General features: G+C 36.5%; 1 protein-coding gene across 3 annotated transcripts in view; it reads left to right on the forward strand.

Annotated features, from left to right (window-relative positions):
* The window catches only part of EBAG9 (estrogen receptor binding site associated antigen 9), a 31,449-nt gene extending 13,138 nt beyond the window's left edge, over positions 1 to 18,311 (forward strand). For all 3 annotated transcript variants that reach the window (XM_033842897.2, XM_019942266.3, XM_019942267.3), the window contains 5 exons: positions 92 to 170; positions 887 to 1,045; positions 3,269 to 3,376; positions 13,890 to 13,981; positions 17,778 to 18,311. In XM_033842897.2, coding sequence (XP_033698788.1) covers positions 92 to 170; positions 887 to 1,045; positions 3,269 to 3,376; positions 13,890 to 13,981; positions 17,778 to 17,898 — 559 coding nt within the window. In that variant the 3' untranslated portion in view covers positions 17,899 to 18,311. The remainder of the gene's footprint in view (positions 1 to 91; positions 171 to 886; positions 1,046 to 3,268; positions 3,377 to 13,889; positions 13,982 to 17,777) is intronic.
* Positions 18,312 to 19,164: the final 853 nt, after the last annotated feature.

Genomic DNA, 19,164 nt, shown 5'->3' on the forward strand with positions numbered 1-19,164 from the left:
CTCTTATAAGCCTTAAGTTACTGTCCGTAGTGCTTTTGCCCATGCTTGTTTTGGTAGTTTCTTGAAATAAATTATTTCATTTTTGTTTTAGATCTGGCAGAGGACGGAAATTAAGTGGAGACCAAATAACTTTGCCAACTACAGTTGATTATTCATCCGTTCCTAAGCAGGTAATTTTTTTTTTGAATGTTGAATAAGTGTTCCAGAACCATATTTTTCAAACTGGATTGCCGACCATTAGTATGTCGTGAAATTAATTTGGTAGTCAGGGTCAGGATTTTTATTGTTGTTATTAAATTTTTTTATTCTAAAATTTTTATTTTCTGTTTCTTTGCTGAGGATTTCATTTTTTTTTATTGGTTTTAAGAGTGTTTGTTATTGCTTATTGAAGCATTTTTATAATAACTATTTTAAAGTCTTAGGTAATTCCAACATTTATATCATCTTGGGGTTTGTGTCTGTTGATTGACTTTTTCCATTCAAGTTGAGATTTCTTCATTGTTCATTTGCAGGTTACTTCACGGTTATGTTGAGTATTATGTTTGGGACTCTATCTTATTTAAATACTATAAAGAATGTTATTATTTATTATTTTATCAGGCAATAAACCTGGTTGAGGTTAGATTGCAAGTTCCAAGTCTCCTTCTGTGGGCTGTAGTTTTAATGTCAGTTCAATTTTTAAAGCAAAAAAATTTTCTTTTGTTTTGTTGTTTGTATTTTTTTAATGGGTAGAACAGAATGTCCAACTCATAGAATATTTCTTTTAAACTTTTCATCTAGTTTTGGTATGTGGTATAAAATTTGTATTTTCCCATTGGTCAAAAAAGTTTGAATAACCAATGTTTTAGAAAGCTCATTTTTCTAATAAATGATGAATTAAATTTAGACAGATGTTGAAGAGTGGACTTCCTGGGATGAAGATGCACCCACAAGTGTAAAGATTGAAGGAGGGAATGGGAATGTTGCAACACAGCAAAATGCTTTAGAACAACTGGAACCTGACTATTTTAAGGACATGACACCAACTATAAGGAAAACCCAGAAAGTATGTTAAAGATTTGTGCTTTTGGAGATAAAACTATTAAACCACTCTTCAGATTCCTATAATTAAAATTAGTATAATTGGTATTTGTTAGAAAGCCTATTTCTAATTAGCAATTGTGTTTTCTGTCATGTTAAAGAAGCTTATATATTCAAGTGACCTGGACACAGATCTAGTAAATTGTACCCCCAAGTCTTTTAAAATTGTGTCTAAGCATTTATAGAAATCCTACTGTATGTCAGATTCTAGACTCCAGTCTCTGCTATGGAGACTAAGCTGATTAAGATACAGTTCTAACCTTAAAAGATTAGTTCACAGTTTAGTGATGTCTACAAACTGATAAGTAGTTTCCATTGTTTATAACCATTATCAAACTGATGCAAGGCTCTGAGAACTTAGTGTAATTGTTGTGGGTTTGTGTAGTCATCCACACTTTATTTTATCCCTTTTGAGTTATATAGTTATACATGGACAATCACTTAAAGATGCAGGGAATTATTAGAAAAAGAACAATGGCTGAGTATTTTCCTTTCTTTTTATCAAAATAGTACATGTACATTTGAAAGTTGTTTTTAAATATCTTTCTTTCTTTGTTTCTTTCTTTCTTTCCTTTCTTTCCTTTCTTTCTTCGTTGGGTCTTTGTTGCTGTGCGCCGGCTTTCTTAGTTGCGGCGAGCCAGAACTCCTCTTCATTGCGGTGCACGGGCTTCTCATTGCGGTGGCTTCTCTTGTTGCGTAGCATTGGCTCTAGGTGCACGGGCTTCAGTAGTTGTGGCACACGGGCTTAGTTGCTCTGTGGCATGTGGGGTCTTCCTGGACCAGGGCTCGAACCCATGTCCCCTGCATTGGCAGGCAGATTCCTAAGCACTGTGCCACCAGGAAAGTCCCTGAAAATTGTTTTTAAATCAAAGAATATAGAAGAGCTTATAATGAAAAGCAATAGGGCTTCCCTGGTGGCGCAGTGGTTGAGAGTCCGCCTGCCGACGCTGGGGACACAGTTCGTGCCCCGGTCCGGGAAGATCCCATATGCCGCGGAGTGGCTGGGCCCATGAGCCATGGCCGCGGAGCCTGTGCTCCGCAACAGGAGAGGCCACAATGGTGAGAGGCCCGCGTACCGCAAAACAAAACAAAACAAAAAAAAGAAAATCAATAGACTTCTGCCCCATCATTCTTCATACCAGTTCTACTTTCTAAAAGCAGCCACCCATAACTTTTTCTGTTTGGGCTTCTAGCATTTTTCATCATATCTGTATATAGTATTCTTATATTGCTATGTCTTGATTTACCAATCACAGATATTGTCCACTGACTGCATACTATGGTAAACGGGGGTTTATTTCATACCCTCTTACCCCCTTTTCAAATACGGTAATGTTTTTATTCCAATCTACCTCATCAGTCATCCTGCTGTTTTCAAAAGAAAAAAATACTTAAAGTTCCATTGTTCAATCAAGCATAGAAAATATTTTTTATAAATATACTTATAAAATGAGGACATTCTTTATTCCACAATTCTCTAATAGGGTTTTTCACCCTCTTCTACCTTCCAGCCAGTTTCATCTGTATATTTATTTTTAGATTTTCAAGGCTGATAACATTTACATGCTGTAATCATAGTTGTTTTTGTTGAGTTGTCCAAATGCATTAAGTTGTATATTTTTCAAGGAGTTTTAAGTGAATTTCTTAGTAGATGAGTACCTTTTATTTTGAAAGTCTATTTTGCGGCTCTTAATAGGAACTCAGTATATTGCAATAGTACCTAAATAAATTAGTTAGAATGAAAATACTTTTAAGCTACAAAACTAATACTACTGGCCTGAAAGAGTTAATGTATTCATAAATACCCACATGCTTAGAGAACTGGTTATACTTCTGGTAGGATATGATACATGTTCTTGTTTAATACAGTGACTAAAAATGCCTAATTATATTTTGGGGGGTCCAGGGAAAGTAGGGAAAGAGGAAAGAGGAAGAGGAAAATTTATTGTTTTAGAAAAAAGTGAAATATAGTTTTTCTTAGTATGCAACTGATTTGTGTGACAATTGCCTAAGAATTTTGGTGCTCTATATAGACTTTAAAAAAAATTTTTTTACATTGTAAATTTTAAAAGAAGAAAGGTAGAACATATTTTAAATAATTATAAAATGCTTTGGTCAGTTAATTTGTCTGTGTTTATACAGTGATGTGTAAAATGTTCCTATAATTCTCTTTCGATTAATCTTTCAGATCATTATTAAGAAGAGAGAACCATTAAATTTTGGCATCCCAGATGGTAGCACAGGTTTCTCTAGTAGACTAGCAGCTACACAAGATATGCCTTTTATTCATCAATCTGTAAGTATGCTAATGGTATCTAGGCAAGAGCTTTTTTTTCATTTCTATTTTCTTGAAAGAAGAAAAAAATTAAAATGAATTGAACATAGTATTTGTATTTGTATGACTTTGAAACAGGTGTAGCAGATCAAGAGAGGTTACCAATCCTGTCCTTTTATGAGATTATAAATTATATCAGATATGAAGATCAGGGTCCATTGTACACATAAAAGATAGAGACAAAAATGTTATTGAAAAATATGACCTTTACATTTTTAAGTCTTTTGTCATTTACAGACAGTTCTGGGTGTACTCTGATGCTTTCGCAAAAATGTTCCTATAAAAGGGTTTCATCTTCAAGGAATTCATGGAAAAGACTCTGACAAGTACAGGTTTCTGGTAACTGCCTATACTGCTGAACTGAATGAATAAGCATTTTCAGAACGCTAATGGAAAACTGATGAATTCATAAAAGTGCTAACAAAAGATCAAGATGGAAAAAAAAATTACATGGGACTGAGTGAACTGATGAGGATGATTATAATTTTTGTGACTTTCTGTTTGAATAAAAATAAAAAAATCCCACAAGGACTCAGAGGCAAAAGATATACAAATCAATTTTCACTGTAAAGTAAAGGACCTGTTACAGTGGAGGATTACTGGACTAATGTCAATATTGTGACATAGTGTGAGTGTGAGTGTTTGTTAATTGCAGTCGTTGCTTTTGTTGTGGTCATCCATTTGCAATGCTTGGTGTCAGTTTATTTATCTCTTGTAAAAGTAAAATACAGTGTGTGTGTGTGTGTGTGTGTGTGTGTGTGTGTGTGTGTGAAAAAAATATGACCTTTAAAGAGATTACTACTAAAATTTAACCTTAATAGCAGGTTATTTTTAAGTAAGTTATGAATTGTTTCCCTAGTAGAGTATATTTACATTTAAAGTGTGGTTTAACTTAAAATAGATTTGACTTAAATACAACACTTCTATGGACAAAAGTAGTGAGGAAAGTATATAGCTGTGATTTTCAACCTTGGAGGCTATCAGAATCAACTTTGAACTTTTTTCTTTTTTTTTTGTTGATACAGAGATGTCACATTTAATTTATTTGAAACAAATTAAAGGGAAAAATCATTGTGGAAACTCTCCTATAAATGACTGAAATTCTTATATCAAACTAAGTCATTTTTTTATCTGGCGTTGATATGAGAAAACTCTTTTCTCAGTAGAAGTGCTCTATTTCTTAAATTAGCTCCATAAATCTCTACATTCTTTCCAACTGATTAAGACAAGTTCACATTTGGAATATGAGGAGTCTGAAATGGAAGTCGAAGGTACTCAAAAGTATATATATAGTACTTTCTAGACTAAAAGCTTTCCTTAGAACTGCGATATAAAAAGCAGTGACTAAATATATAAAACGATAGCCAGATTACCAATAAGTGTACATCTCAAACACAAACCATTACTTTGCATTTAGGGAAGAAAAATATTAAATTCTTGCATCTTGCTTAATGTTCAATCTGCTTATGTAAGTAGATATTGGTTTTTTGGGGTTTTTTGTTTTATTCAAATAGTCACAAAAATTAAAATCATCCTCATCAGTTCACTCAGTCCCATGTAATTAATTTTTTTTCATCTTGATCTTTTGTTAGCACTTTTATGAATTCATCAGTTTTCCATTAGAGTTCTGAAAATGCTTATTCATTCAGTTCAGCAGTATAGTCAGTTGCCAGAAGCCTGTACTTGTCAGTCTCTTCCATGAATTCCTTGAAGATGAAACCCGTTTATAGGAACATTTTTGCAAAAGCATCAGAGTACACCCAGAACTGTCTGTAAATGACAGAAGACTTAAAAATGACCACGGTTAAAGCTTTGATGAAAGTTCATGATAATACAATTGACAAGGAAATTTAGTTATTTCTGAGATATACATTTTAAAGTAATAACTAGGATTATGACTTATAACATTCTACCAGTACATATAAGATTTTTAGGAATTTCATGTAATGTCTGAAACATTTATATTAATATACTTCCATACAAATAACCCAAAGAAAGTTTAGTATTAGTTTTTGTTTTTAATAAATTTATTTATTTTTGGCTGTGTTGGGTCTTTGTTGCTGTGCGCAGGCTTTCTCTGGTTATGGTGAGTGAGGGCTACTCTTCGTTGCGGTGCGCAGGCTTCTCATTGCGGTGGCTTCTCTTGTTACGGAGCACAGGCTCTAAGCACGCACGCTTCAGTAGTTGTGACAAGTGGGCTCAGTAGTTGTGGCTTGTGGGCTCTAGAGCGCAGGTTCAGTAGTTGTGGTGCACGGACTTAGTTGCTCCGCGGCATGTGGGATCTTCCTGGACCAGGGCACAAACCTGTGTCCCATGCGTTGGCAGGCAGATTCTTAACCACTGTGCCACCATGGACGCCCTTTTTTTAAAAAAATTTTTAAGTTTAATTTTATTTATTTTTTTATGCAGCAGGTTCTTATTAGTCACCAATTTTATACACATCAGTGTGTACATGTCAATCACAATCACCCAATTCAGCACACCACCATCCCCAGCCCCCCAACGGCTTTCCCCCCTTGGTGTCCATACATTTGTTCTCTACATCTGTGTCTCAACTTCTGCCCTGCAAACCGGTTCATCTGTACCATTTTTCTAGGTTCCACATGCATGCATTAATATACGATATTTGTTTTTCTCTTTCTGACTTACTTCACTCTGTGTGACAGTCTCTAGTTCCATCCACGTCTCAACAAATGACTCAATTTTGTTCCTTTTTATGGCTGAGTAATATTCCATTGTATATATGTGCCACTACTTCTTTATCCATTCGTCTGTCGATGGGCATTTAGGTTGCTTCCATGACCTGGCTATTGTAAATAGTACTGCAATGAACATTGGGGTGCATGTGTCTTTTTGAATTATGGTTTTCTCTGGGTATATGCCCAGTAGTGGGATTGCTGGATCATATGGTATTCTATTTTTAGTTTTTTAAGGAACCTCCATAATGTTCTCCATAGTGGCTGTATCAATTTACATTCCCACCAACAGTGCAAGAGGGTTCCCTTTTCTCCACATCCTCTCTAGCATTTGTTGTTTGTAGATTTTCTGATGATGCCCATTCTAACTAGTGTGAGGTGATACCTCATTGTAGTTTTGATTTGCATTTCTCGAATAATTAGTGAGGTTGAGCAGCTTTTCATGTGCCTCTTGGGCATCTGTATGTCTTCTTTGGAGAAATGTCTATTTAGGTCTTCTGCCCATTTTTGGATTGGGTTGTTTGTTTCTTTAATATTGAGCTACATGAGCTGTTTATATATCTTGGAGATTAATCCTTTGTCTGTTGATTCGTTTGCAAATATTTTCTCCCATTTTGAAGGTTATCCTTTCGTGTTGTTTATGGTTTCCTTTGCTGTGCAAAAGCTTTGAAGTTTCATTAGGTCCCATTTGTTTATTTTTGTTTTTATTTCCATTACTCTAGGAGGTGGATCAAAAAAGATCTTGCTGTGATTTATGTCAAAGAGTGTTCTTCCTATGTTTTCCTCTAAGAGTTTTATAGTGTCTGGTCTTACATTTAGGTCTCAAATCCATTTTGAGTTTATTTTTGTGTATGGTGTTAGGGAGTGTTCTAATTTCATTCTTTTACATGTAGCTGTCCAGTTTTCCCAGCACCACTTATTGAAGAGACTGTCTTTTCTGCATTGTATATCCTTGCCTCCTCTGTAAAAGATTAGTTGACCATATGTGCCTGGGTTTATCTCTAGGCTTTCTATCTTGTTCCATTGATCTACGTTTCTGTTTTTGTGCCAGTACCATATTGTCTTGATTACTGTAGTTTTGTAGTATAGTCAGAAGTCAGGGAGTCTGATTCCTCCAGCTCCGTTTTTTTCTCTCAAGACTGCTTTAGCTATTCGGCGTCTTTTGTGTCTCCATACAAATTTTAAGATGTTTTGTTCTAGTTCTGTAAAAAATGCCATTGGTAATTTGATTGAGTTTGCATTGAATCTGTAGATTGGGTAGTATAGTCATTTTCACAGTATTGATTCTTCCAATCCAAGAACATGGTATATCTCTCCATCTGTTGGTATCATCTTTAATTTCTTTCCTCAGTGTCTTATAGTTTTCTGCATACAGGTCTTTTGTCTCCCTAGGTAGGTTTATTCCTAGGTATTTTATTCTTTTTGTTGCAATGGTAAATGGGAGTGTTTCTTTAATTTCTCTTTCAGATTTTTCATCATTAGTGTATAGGAATGCAAGAGATTTCTGTGCATTAATTTTGTATCCTGCAACTTTATCAGATTCATTGATTAGCTCTAGTAGTTTTCTGGTGGCATTTTTAGGATTCTCCATGTATACTATCATGTCATCTGCAAACAGTGACAGTTTTACTTCTTTTCCAATTTGTATTCCTTTTCTTTTTTTTTCTTCTCTGATTGCCGAGGTAGGACTTCCAAAACTATGTTGAATAATAGTGGTGAGAGTGGACATCCTTGTCTTGTTCCTGATCTTAGAGGAAATGCTTTCAGTTTTTCACCATTGAGAATGATGTTTGCTGTGGGTTTGTCGTATATGGCCTTTATTATGTTGAGGTAGGTTCCCTCTATACCCACTTTCTGGAGAGTTTTAATCATAAATGGGTGTTGAATTTTGTCAAAAGCTTTTTCTGCGTCTATTGAGTTGATCATATGGTTTTTATTCTGCAATTTGTTAATGTGGTGTATCACATTGATTGCTTTGTGTATATTGAAGAATCCTTACATCCCTTGGGTAAATCACTCTTGATCATGGTGTATGATCCTTTTAATGTGTTCTTGGATTCTGTTTGCTGGTATTTTGTTGAGGATTTTTGCATCTGTATTCATCTGTGATATTGGTCTGTAATTTTCTTTCTTTGTAGTATCTTTGTCTGGTTTTGGTATCAGGGTGATGATGGTGGCCTCATAAAATGAGTTTGGGAATGTTCCTTCCTCTGCAATTTTTTGGAAGAGTTTGAGAAAGATGGGTGTTAGATTTTCTCTAAATGTTTGATAGAATTCACTTGTGAAGCCATCTGGTCCTGGACTTTTGTTTGTTGGAAGACTTTTTTTTTTTTTTTTTTTGCGGCACGCGGGCCTCTCACTGTTGTGGCCTCTCCCATTGCGGAGCACAGGCTCTGGAGGCGCAGGCTCAGCAGCCATGGCTCGTGGGCCCAGCCACTCTGTGCCTTGTGGGATCTTCCCGGGCTGGGGCATGAACCCATGTCCCCTGCATCGGCAGGCGGACTCTCAACCACTGTGCCACCAGGGAAGCCCTGTTGGAAGATTTTTAATCACAGTTTCCATTTCATTACTTGTGATTGGTCTGTTTGTATTTTCTATTTCTTCCTGGTTCAGTCTTGGAAGGTTATACCTTTCTAAGAATTTGTCCGTTTCTTCCAGGTTGTCCATTTTATTGGCATACAGTTGCTTGTAGTAGTCTCTTGGGATGCTTTGTATTTCAGTGGTGTCTGTTGTAACTTCTCCTTTTTCATTTCTAATTTTATTGATTTGAGTCCTCTCCCTCTTTTTCTTGATGAGTCTGGCTAATGGTTTATCAATTTTGTTTATCTTCTCAAAGAATCAGCTTTTAGTTTTATTGATCTTTGCTATTGTTTTCTTTGTTTCTATTTCATTTATTTCTGCTCCGATCTTTATGATTTCTTTCCTTCTGCTCACTTTGGGTTTTGTTTGTTCTTCTTTCTCTAGTTCCTTTAGGTGTAAGGTTAGATTGTTTATTTGAGATTTTTCTTGTTTCTTGAGGTAGACTTGTATAGGTATAAACTTCCCTCTTAGAACTGCTTTTGCTGCATCCCATAGGTTTTGGATTGTCGTGTTTTCATTGTCATTTGTCTCTAGGTATTTTTTGATTTTCTCCAGTGACCTCTTGGTTATTTAGTAACGTATTGTTTAGCCTCCATGTGTTTGTGTTTTTTTACATTTTTTCCCCTGTAATTCATTTCTAATCTCATAGTGTTGTGGTCAGAAAAGATGCTTGATATGATTTCAATTTTCTTAAATTTTCTGAGGCTTGATTTGTGACCCAAGATGTGATCTATCCTGGAGAATCCCGTGTGCACTTGAGAAGAAAGTGTAATCTGCTATTTTTGGATGGAATGTCCTATAAATATCAATTAAATCTATCTGGTCTGTTGTGTCATTTAAAGCTTCTGTTTCCTTATTTATTTTCATTTTGGATGATCTGTCCATTGGTGTAAGTGAAGTGTTTAAGACCCCCACTATTATTGTGTTACTGTCGATTTCCTCTTTAATAGCTGTTAGCAGTTGCCTTATATATTGAGGTGCTCCTATGTTGGCTGCATATATATTTATAATTGTTATATCTTCTTCTTGGATTGATCCTTCGATCATTATGTAGTGTTCTTCCTTGTCTCTTGTAACATTCTTTATTTTAATGTCTATTTTATCTGATATGAGTATTGTTACTCCAGCTTTCTTTTGATTTCCATTTGCATGGAATATCTTTTTCCATCCCCTCACTTTCAGTCTGTATGTGTCCCTAGGTCTGAAGTGGGTCTCTTGTAGACAAAATATAGATGGGTCTTGTTTTTGTATCCATTCAGCAAGCCTGTGTCTTTTGGTTGGAGCATTTAATCCATTCACATTTAAGGTAATTATCGATATGTATGTTCCTATGACCATTTTCTTAGTTGTTTTGGGTTTGTTTTTGTAGGTCCTTTTCTTCTTTTGTGTTTCCCACTTAGAGAAGTTCCTTTAGCATTTGTTGTAGAGCTGGTTTGGTGGTGCTGAATTCTCTTAGCTTTTGCTTGTCTGTAAAGCTTTTGATTTCTCCATCAAATCTGAATGAGATCCTTGTAGAGTAATCTTGGTTGTAGGTTCTTTCCTTTCATCACCTTAAGTATATCATGCCACTCCCTTGTGGCTTGTAGAGTTTCTGCTGAAAAATCAGCTGTTGACCTTATGGGAGTTCCCTTATATGTTATTTGTCGTTTTTCCCTTGCTGCTTTCAGTAATTTTTCTTTGTCTTTAATTTTTGCCAATTTGATTACTGTGTGTCTTGGTGTGTTTCTCCTTGGGTTTATTCTGTGTGGGACTCGCTGTGCTTCCTGGACTTGGGTGGCTATTTCTTTTCCCCTGTTAGGGAAGTTTTCGACTATAATCTCTTCAAATATTTTCTCAGGTCCTCTCTCTCTCTTCTCCTTCTGGGACCCCTATAATGCGAATGTTGTTGCGTTTAATGTTGTCCCAGAGGTCTTTTAGGCTGTCTTCATTTCTTTTCATTCTTTTTTCTTTATTCTGTTCCGCAGCAGTGTATTCCACCCTTCTGTCTGCCAGGTCACTTATCCGTTCTTCTGCCTCAGTTACTCTGCTATTGATTCCTTCTAGTGTAGTTTTCATTTCAGTTATTGTATTGTTCATCTCTGTTTCTTTGTTCTTTAATTCTTCTAGGTCTTTGTTAAACATTTCTTGCACCTTCTCGATCTTTGCCTCCATTCTTTTTCCGAGGTCCTGGATCATCTTCACTATCATTATTCTGAATCCTTTTTCTGGAAGGTTGCCTATCTCCACTTCATTTAGTCATTTTTCTGGGGGTTTATCTTGTTCCTTCATCTGGTACATAGCCCTCTGCCTTTTCATCTTGTCTCTTTCTGTGAATGTGTTTTTGTTCCACAGGCTGCAGGATTGTAGTTCTTCTTGCTTCTGCTGTCTGCCCTCTGGTGGATGAGGCTATCTAAGAGGCTTGTGTAAGTTTTTTGATGGGAGGGACTGGTGGTGGGTAGAGCTGACTGTTGCTCTGGTGGGCAGAGCTCAGTAAAACTTTAATCCACTTGACTGTTGAAGGGTGTGGCTGGTTTCCCTCCCTGTTGGTTTTTTGGCCTGAGGCAACCCAACACTGGAGCCTACCTGGGCTCTTTGGTGGGGCTAATGACAGACTCTTGGAGGGTTCACGCCAAGGAGTACTTCCCAGAACTTCTGCTGCCAGTGTCCTTGTCCCCACGGTGACACACAGCCTCCCGCCACCTCTGCAGGAGACCCTCCAACACTAGCAGGTAGGTCTGGTTCAGTCTCCCCTGGGTTCACTGCTCCTTCCCCTGTGTCCCGATGCACACACTACTTTGTGTGTGCCCTCCTAGAGTGCAGTCTCTGTTTCCCCCAGTCCTGTCAAAGTCCTGCAATCAGATCCCACTAGTCTTCAAAGTCTGATTCTCTAGGAGTTCCTTCTCCCATTGCCGGACCCCCAGGTTGGGAAGCCTGACGTGGGGCTCAGAACCTTCACTCCAGTGGGTGGACTTCTGTGGTATAAGTGTTCTTCAGTCTGTGAGTCACCCACCCAGCAGTTACGGGATTTGATTTTACTGTGATTGCGCCCCTCCTACCGTCTCATTGTGACTTCTCCTTTGTCTTTGGATGTGGGGTATCTTTTTTGGTGAGTTCCAGTGTCTTCTTGTCAATGATTGTCCCTTTGAACTTTTTAAAACACACCACTGTCCAGACCCCTCCCCAGACCCTAGCTTTTAAGTATGTTTTGATTGATTAATTATTGATTAGTAATTATTGACTGCTTGATTACATTAGTTATCCATTGTTGTATAACAACCCCACACTTAAGGCTTGAACAACAATAAATATTTTTTTTATCTCATAGTTTCTGTGGATTAGGAATCCACAGAATTCCTAATTCTGTGATAGCTCTTTTTATACTAAGGATATTAACTCTTTTCTGTCATCGTTTACAATTTTCACTTTATTATCGGCTTTATAATTTAGTTTGGATGTTTTTAATGGGCAGATGTATTTAGTTTTTAATGTAGCAAATCTGTTAATTAAAACTTCTTCTTTACTTCGAAGACCGTCTCTACTAAAGGATCAGTTACTCTTTTTTTTATGGTCATAGTCATTTCACCTTTTTTGTATCTAAATGTTTTATACACTAAAAGTCAAACACCTCAGTGGAAAAATGGATAAATTTACAAATAAGAAATAGACATACCTGATAACATGAAGAAAAGTTTGATCTTATTAGTTCTCAAAGAAATTCAAAGTAAATTAACAAGACACCATTTAAAATCTTAACATATTAGCAAAGATAGAAAAGAAGGCAGTTACCTACTCGTATTGACAAAAATGCAAGGAAACAAGACTTCCACCTACTGCTGTCAGGAGAATAAGTTGGTATAACTTTTCAAGAGAGTCATTCAGTGACTTTGAAAATCCTTTTCTTTGATTTAGCTAGTTTACTTTTAGAAATTTACATTAAACATACAATCAGAAATTTTTAAAAAAAATTTTTTAACAGTGGATTGTATCTCATTTATGGTTAAGAGCAGAAAATTCAACACTTTTTATTTCGGTTTTAGGTCTAAGTGCTCAAAAGAGAATATAATAAATCTGTTCACAGCTTGGTGCCAGTTATTTTATGCATGTAATTATTTCCCCACCAACTAAACATTCTAGAATGAGCATTTTCATTGTTTGTGGAAGGAAAAAGTGAACTTTTAGAGGTCTGGCCTGGGGAATAGTAGAAGGTAGTGTGGCCAGCCTGATGGTATCAAGTAAGACAGGCAAAAGGAAGCACGATATAGAAGTACTCCAATAAATAGTAAATTTTGCCTGACTTGTCATTTTTCCCTGGGACCCAGACAGTAACTGCCACTGAAAAATCTAGAAAATTACTTGTGCTTAAATGGAGATGACTATGCTAGTTTGGAGACGTTGGTTCTTCCAGTTCATCTCCCCAACACAGAGTAGTCCAGTCAAGCATCTCTAATCCAGCCTGGGATCAGTCTGTCTCTTCTCTTTCCTCCACCCCCCACTCCTTCTTCTTATTGAAAAGAGAGATAACAGAGAGAACAAATGTTCTATTCTTGTCTATTCCAAACTAAAGTAGGCAAAAAAAGAAAAGTTAATATAAAAGGAGTATCGTTTAAAACATAAAATAGGAAGAAACCTGGACTTGCCGGGACTGTTGAGTATGGAAGGTCATGCGTCTCAGGAAATCCCTCAGTTCCAGGCAAACCAGGGGCAATCATTTGAGCCTATATAGGATGTGTTAAGAAAGTGGAGAAGATACAGGGCAATGACAAGGTCTGAGTTATGCTTTAAAAGATACTCTTCTTGGGCTTCCCTGGTTGCGCAGTGGTTAGGAATCCGCCTCCCAATGCAGGGCACATGGGTTCGAGCCCTGGTCCGGGAAAATCTCACATGCCACAGAGCAGCTAAGCCCGTGCACCACAACTGCTGAGCCTGTGCTGTAGAGCCCGCGAGCAACAACTACTGAAGCCCACGCACCTAGAGCCCGTGCTTCGCAACAGGAGAAGTCACCACAATGAGAAGCCCACGCATCGCAACAATGAGTGGTCCCCGCTCACTGCAACTAAGAAAGCCGCGCGCACAGCAATGAAGACCCAACACAGCCAAAAAATAAATAAATAAATAAATAAATAATAAATTCTTTTAAACAAAAATACTGTCTTGACCACTGAGTGGAAAAAGGATGGCTCTTGACCATTGTAATTTTGCTTTGTTTTGTTTTATTGTAGCCTGAATTAGGTGACTTGGATACCTGGCAGGAAAATACCAATGCATGGGAAGAAGAAGAAGATGCGGCCTGGCAAGCCGAAGAAGTTCTGAGGTATTTGAGTAATATTTACACTGCAGCCTGAGTAGAAGAACTGGTTTTGTTCATGTCGCATTTAAGGTCAAGAAAGCTTATTCTGCCAAATGTTGTATTTTTCGTCATTCTCATTTGAACCTTGATAATATGGGATAGTTTTTTTTGTATTTCAGACTACATATGCTATTTTATATGATTAAAACCTCACAGAAACCAACAATTTAAAGCAATATAGATACAAAAGAATAATTTATTAATGGAGAATGAAACCTTTTACATATATACACGATATTGAACTATATGCTTTATACTTCATTCCCTATAAAATATATTTATCTCTTGAAATGTCCTGCCGTGAAATGTGAGTCACAACAATGTATGTTCTCTAGGTCAGAAGTTATACCTTTAGTTTTGTTTCCCCATGGTCTGGCATAGTGCCAGCACTACTCATTTGAATAGAGCAGTGAATAGCACTGCTATTTGAAAATAACTTGTATTGTACTCTACATTTGTATGTGTACTTCAATTTATGTACTTGAAAGCCCTGAGGTAGATAAGATAAGTCATATACTTACTGCCTGCTCTACAGAAAATATTATTCTGGAGGTTTTCAAGTTTGTTTTTGTTGGTTATGTTCTTATTTTTTTGTTTTTGTGAGCAGTAACTTAATTCTTGCTACTACCACATTAGGTCAAAAAGAAAATTTACCTTGAGAGAGTCTGTGACTCATCACTGATGAAAACTCAGATATGTAGATGTATCTAAATTACTTTTGCATTTTTCAAGATGATAAAGTAAAATATAGCAATGTGTTTTTTTCAAATATGGCTTTTATAATTGGGATAGAAAATGAATTACTCTTGGGCTTCCCTGGTGGCGCAGTGGTTGAGAGTCCGCCTGCCGATGCAGGGGACGCGGGTTCGTGCCCCGGTCCGGGAAGATCCCACATGCCGCAGAGGGGCTAGGCCCGTGAGCCATGGCCGCTGAGCCTGCGCGTCCAGAGTCTGTGCTCCGCAACGGGAGAGGCCACAACAGTTAGGCCCGCGTATCGGAAAAAAAAAAAAAAAAAAGAAAATGAATTACTCTTTATTTGACTATCTTAAGGAAACAACTGATTTCATTTTTGTGTTGTCCTTTCCTCTCTTTACCAATAAATTATAATTACCTTGAACAACCAGCAGAGGGTGTAGTTAAATAACTGGGAGTTAAGGCTGACCTCTTTTTGATCTTGTCCTTACTGTTTTCAGCATTTTTTTTTTTAAACAGGAAGGGGTCACATTAGTAAATTTGTGAGAGTTTAAAATATTTAGTTCCTGCTTGATAATTATTCAATATAAAGGAAATAGTTTTAAAATTGTAAACATTTATGTTGCATGGATTTCAAAAAAGGTGTCACTTATTTTTTCATTTTTTATTTTTTACTCTGTTTCTTTTGGATAAATCATAGATACAGAAGTCTGGGTATTTTAGAACATTTTGGGGATTCTAGTGATGATTGGTGTCATCAACCACAAGGATAATAAAGGAAGGAGCTATTCATTTTGAATCCAGTAATCTTAATGCCAACACTGTAGAGTTTATGAGTTCACAAGTAGCTGAACATTCACTGTACAAAAACCTTTTCTTTTTCACCCTATCTTCTTGCACCCTGAACAAAACAAAACCAAAAAACTCAAACTTAGTGCTTTTGATATGACAGCTTGGGAGAGGGATCCTATTAGTCAGTAATAGACATGTTTCTTGCTTCAGGTTGCATAAGTAGAGCCAAAAACACTTCCATATGTTGTTACCGCCCTCAGGATAACACAGAGAATTTTAAAAGTGTATCCATAATCCACAGCCTCTAACCTAGCCTGTTCCCCATTGCCACTTTAAATACTGCCAGTACCATGATCAGTATCATTAAGGAAAAAGATTCTGGTACCTTAGTGATTCCAGACATGTATCTGGACAGGAAAAATATATTTTGTCTGCATTAATGTCTAAGTTGCCTCTTGTACCAGAAATATTAATTGTTGATGTTTATATATCAGCTAGTAACTAGGTCAAAGCTCGATTATCTTATGTTTGTAACCTAGCCAGCCCCTTTTAATTCTTTTTCTCTTTCTTTTTTTGCCACAGACATTTTGATGTTTTTAGTGCAGGTATCAGTTTTGCTTGAAAGTGAGCAGAGCTAGTGAAAAGTAGATTTTTTAAAACTATTCTTTTGAAATTTTAGTTAATTGATGGTGACGGTCAAAATGTTGCCCAAACTAAGGCTCTCTACTGTCTTGAATTTTGGTCATCCATACCTCTGCTTACTCCCATTTGTAAGTATGATTGAGAAGTGTATATACATTTCACTCACTATAGCCAGCTTTGAGCTGTCCCATGTATGGGTAATCCACACTAGATGTTTCTCTATATAATCCAGTGTTGCCTATCTGCTGCCCAGCTGTGCCCTACAGCTTCCTTCCTCAGCCTTGTGTGCTTCTTGACTTACTTTCTCATATCCTAAACCTTCAGACCCAGGACCAACTTCTGTTCTTCTTTCTCCTATTTCATCACCACACTCCTACTCCCACTTCCCATACAAATCAATAAGATAGAGCACTTAGATGTGGAATCTAAAATATGACACAAATGAACCTATCTACGAAACAGAAACAGACTCACAGACATAGAGAACAGACTTGTGGTTGCCGGGCGGGGGTGGGGGTGGATTGAGACTTGGAGGTTAGCAGATGCAAACTACCATATATAGAACGGATAAATGACAAAGTCCGACTGTATAGTATACAGACTATATTCAATATCCTGTGATAAACCATAATTGAAAAGAATATGTTTTAAAATGTATATATATGCATAAATGAATCACTTTACCATACAGTGGAAATTAACAGAACATTGTAAATCAACTCTACTTCAATTAAAAAAAATCAGTAAATATAGAGGGGTTTAGTGATTCTAGATCAGTGGAGTTAGGGAGGGACTGGGGGGAAGGTATTTCATAATGTGTAATTAGTAAATACCCACCATTCTGCCCCTTCATTAGTAGAGCTAGTCAAATCTTTAAATAGATTTCTAGCTTCTAGTTGGAAGTCATGTCTTAGGTTTCCATTTTCTCTTTGCTTTGTGCTCTGTACATCTGTGTTCTTGACATCCTTTAGCTGACTATTTTTAACTATTATAATAACAGAATATTTAATCCTAAATATCAGGCTTTTCTGAATGGTACCAAAAAGAAGGTGTGGTCCAATGGAAGTAGTGTTTTAGTGAAAATAATCTGAAGAAGAGGGATCAGGAGATGCGGGTTCTTAACCTTAATCTTATGATTTTGGACATTTCACTTAACCTGAATGCCCCATTTTACTTTTTTTTTTTTTTTTTTTTGGCGATACGCGGGCCTCTCATGTTGTGGCCTCTCCTGTTGCGGAGCACAGGCTCCGGACGCGCAGGCTCAGCAGCCATGGCTCACGGGCCCAGCCGCTCCGCGGCATGTGGGATCTTCCCGGACGGGGGCACGAACCCGTGTCCCCTGCATCGGCAGGCGGACTCTCAACCACTGCGCCACCAGGGAAGCCCCCATTTTACTTATTTTTAAACCAGAGATAATACCTTTTTTATTTTGTAAGTCATGTTCTAAAGATTAAAAAAGTATATACTGTTTTTGAAAATCTTTGAAATTTCAAAGCAGTGAGAAGAATGAAGACTTTTTAAACTTAAATTTGATGATAATAAAAGGGCAGTGCTGTTTCTTTCTAGAATTTATTCGCCATTTTACCTGTGTAGTGTTTTCTAAAAGTAAAAATACAAATATGTTTCTTTTCAGGCAGCAGAAGATAGCAGACAGAGAAAAGAGAGCAGCAGAACAACAAAGGAAGAAAATGGAAAAGGAAGCACAGCGGCTAATGAAGAAGGAACAAAACAAAATTGGTGTGAAACTTTCATAGCAAAATGTCCTTCAGATGCATAGTGCCAGTGGGAGAAATATGAGCTCCACAGCCCAAGCAACATTTGTATGGAGCTAAGAGTATTTCCAGAATACAAATACTCTGCTTGATTTTGATGCATTCATCAGGCCATACAGGACACCAGGATTCTCTCAAAGTCCCTTGAACTCTTGGTGATTGAGACTCGAAGAACACAAAAGACTTGTGAGACAATATTTTCTTCAACATGTTCCAACTGTAAGACAATTGTTTGCTGTAGATAAATTATTACAAATGGAATATATCAGTACCTCTTCAAGCTAGTGTTTCTAGCTAATTAAATGGGTGTAAATTTTATGGTGGGAAAGAACTCTGCTGTCTATAATGCTTTCCTTCAATGTGCATAATGATAAAATAAATAATTTTAAATATTCTTTTGTTTCCATGATTACCTGACCTAAATCAGACAGACTTGCAGAGCTTTAACTTCTTATTTTTGTTGTCAGAAGCTGGTACTGGCACACATTTCCTTTAACTTGAACTGGTATTCATTAGGGATCTGGTAATTTCAGTTTTCAAGAAAATGACATTAAATGCAATAATTTTATTTAGTACAAACATTTTGTACATCATTGTTTTCTTTTAGATGGTGTTGTTATACATATCTGTCATTTATATTACATGTATAAACATACTGAAAATCAGTTAAAATGGCAAATTTGTTTTACATTATTTTAACTTGTGAGTTTTAAAAGCTAGTATTAGTAGTTTTTCCCTGTCATTGTAGATTTTCAGATGTTATGGTATCTTTAAGTACCTTAGTTCCTCCCCACCAAAAGGTATTAATTTACAAATGCATATAGCCTTCAGTTTTACTATTTCAAAGCTTTTAGATAATTTCTGTGTCAGTTTTATATATCTGACATAATACAGGTTACCTATGTTGTTGACTAAGGTAACATTATTGATTTATTAAAACAAGATAGGAATAATAATACTTCTATTTTCAGATGTTGACTAGCTCCAAAATAGTTTTCAGGAAATAGATATAGACTGTGTTCATAGGGAAAAATGTAGATTTGATAGTTTAAAATCTCATTAATTTTGTCTCCACAATTAAAATACATCCAGCCTGACCTTCTATGGCTTTAGAATTTAATATTTTTACTTTCTTAAAAGCTGTTGCCCAAATGAACATTTTGTGGAGTTTGAAAATGTCGTAAATACTCTACAGGCCAAATACTGCTAATTTATTTGAATTAAAGTGATATTTCTTGGTAAAATCAC

The sequence above is a fragment of the Tursiops truncatus genome, chromosome 17, assembly GCF_011762595.2.
Source record: "Tursiops truncatus isolate mTurTru1 chromosome 17, mTurTru1.mat.Y, whole genome shotgun sequence".
Lineage (NCBI taxonomy): Eukaryota > Metazoa > Chordata > Mammalia > Artiodactyla > Delphinidae > Tursiops > Tursiops truncatus.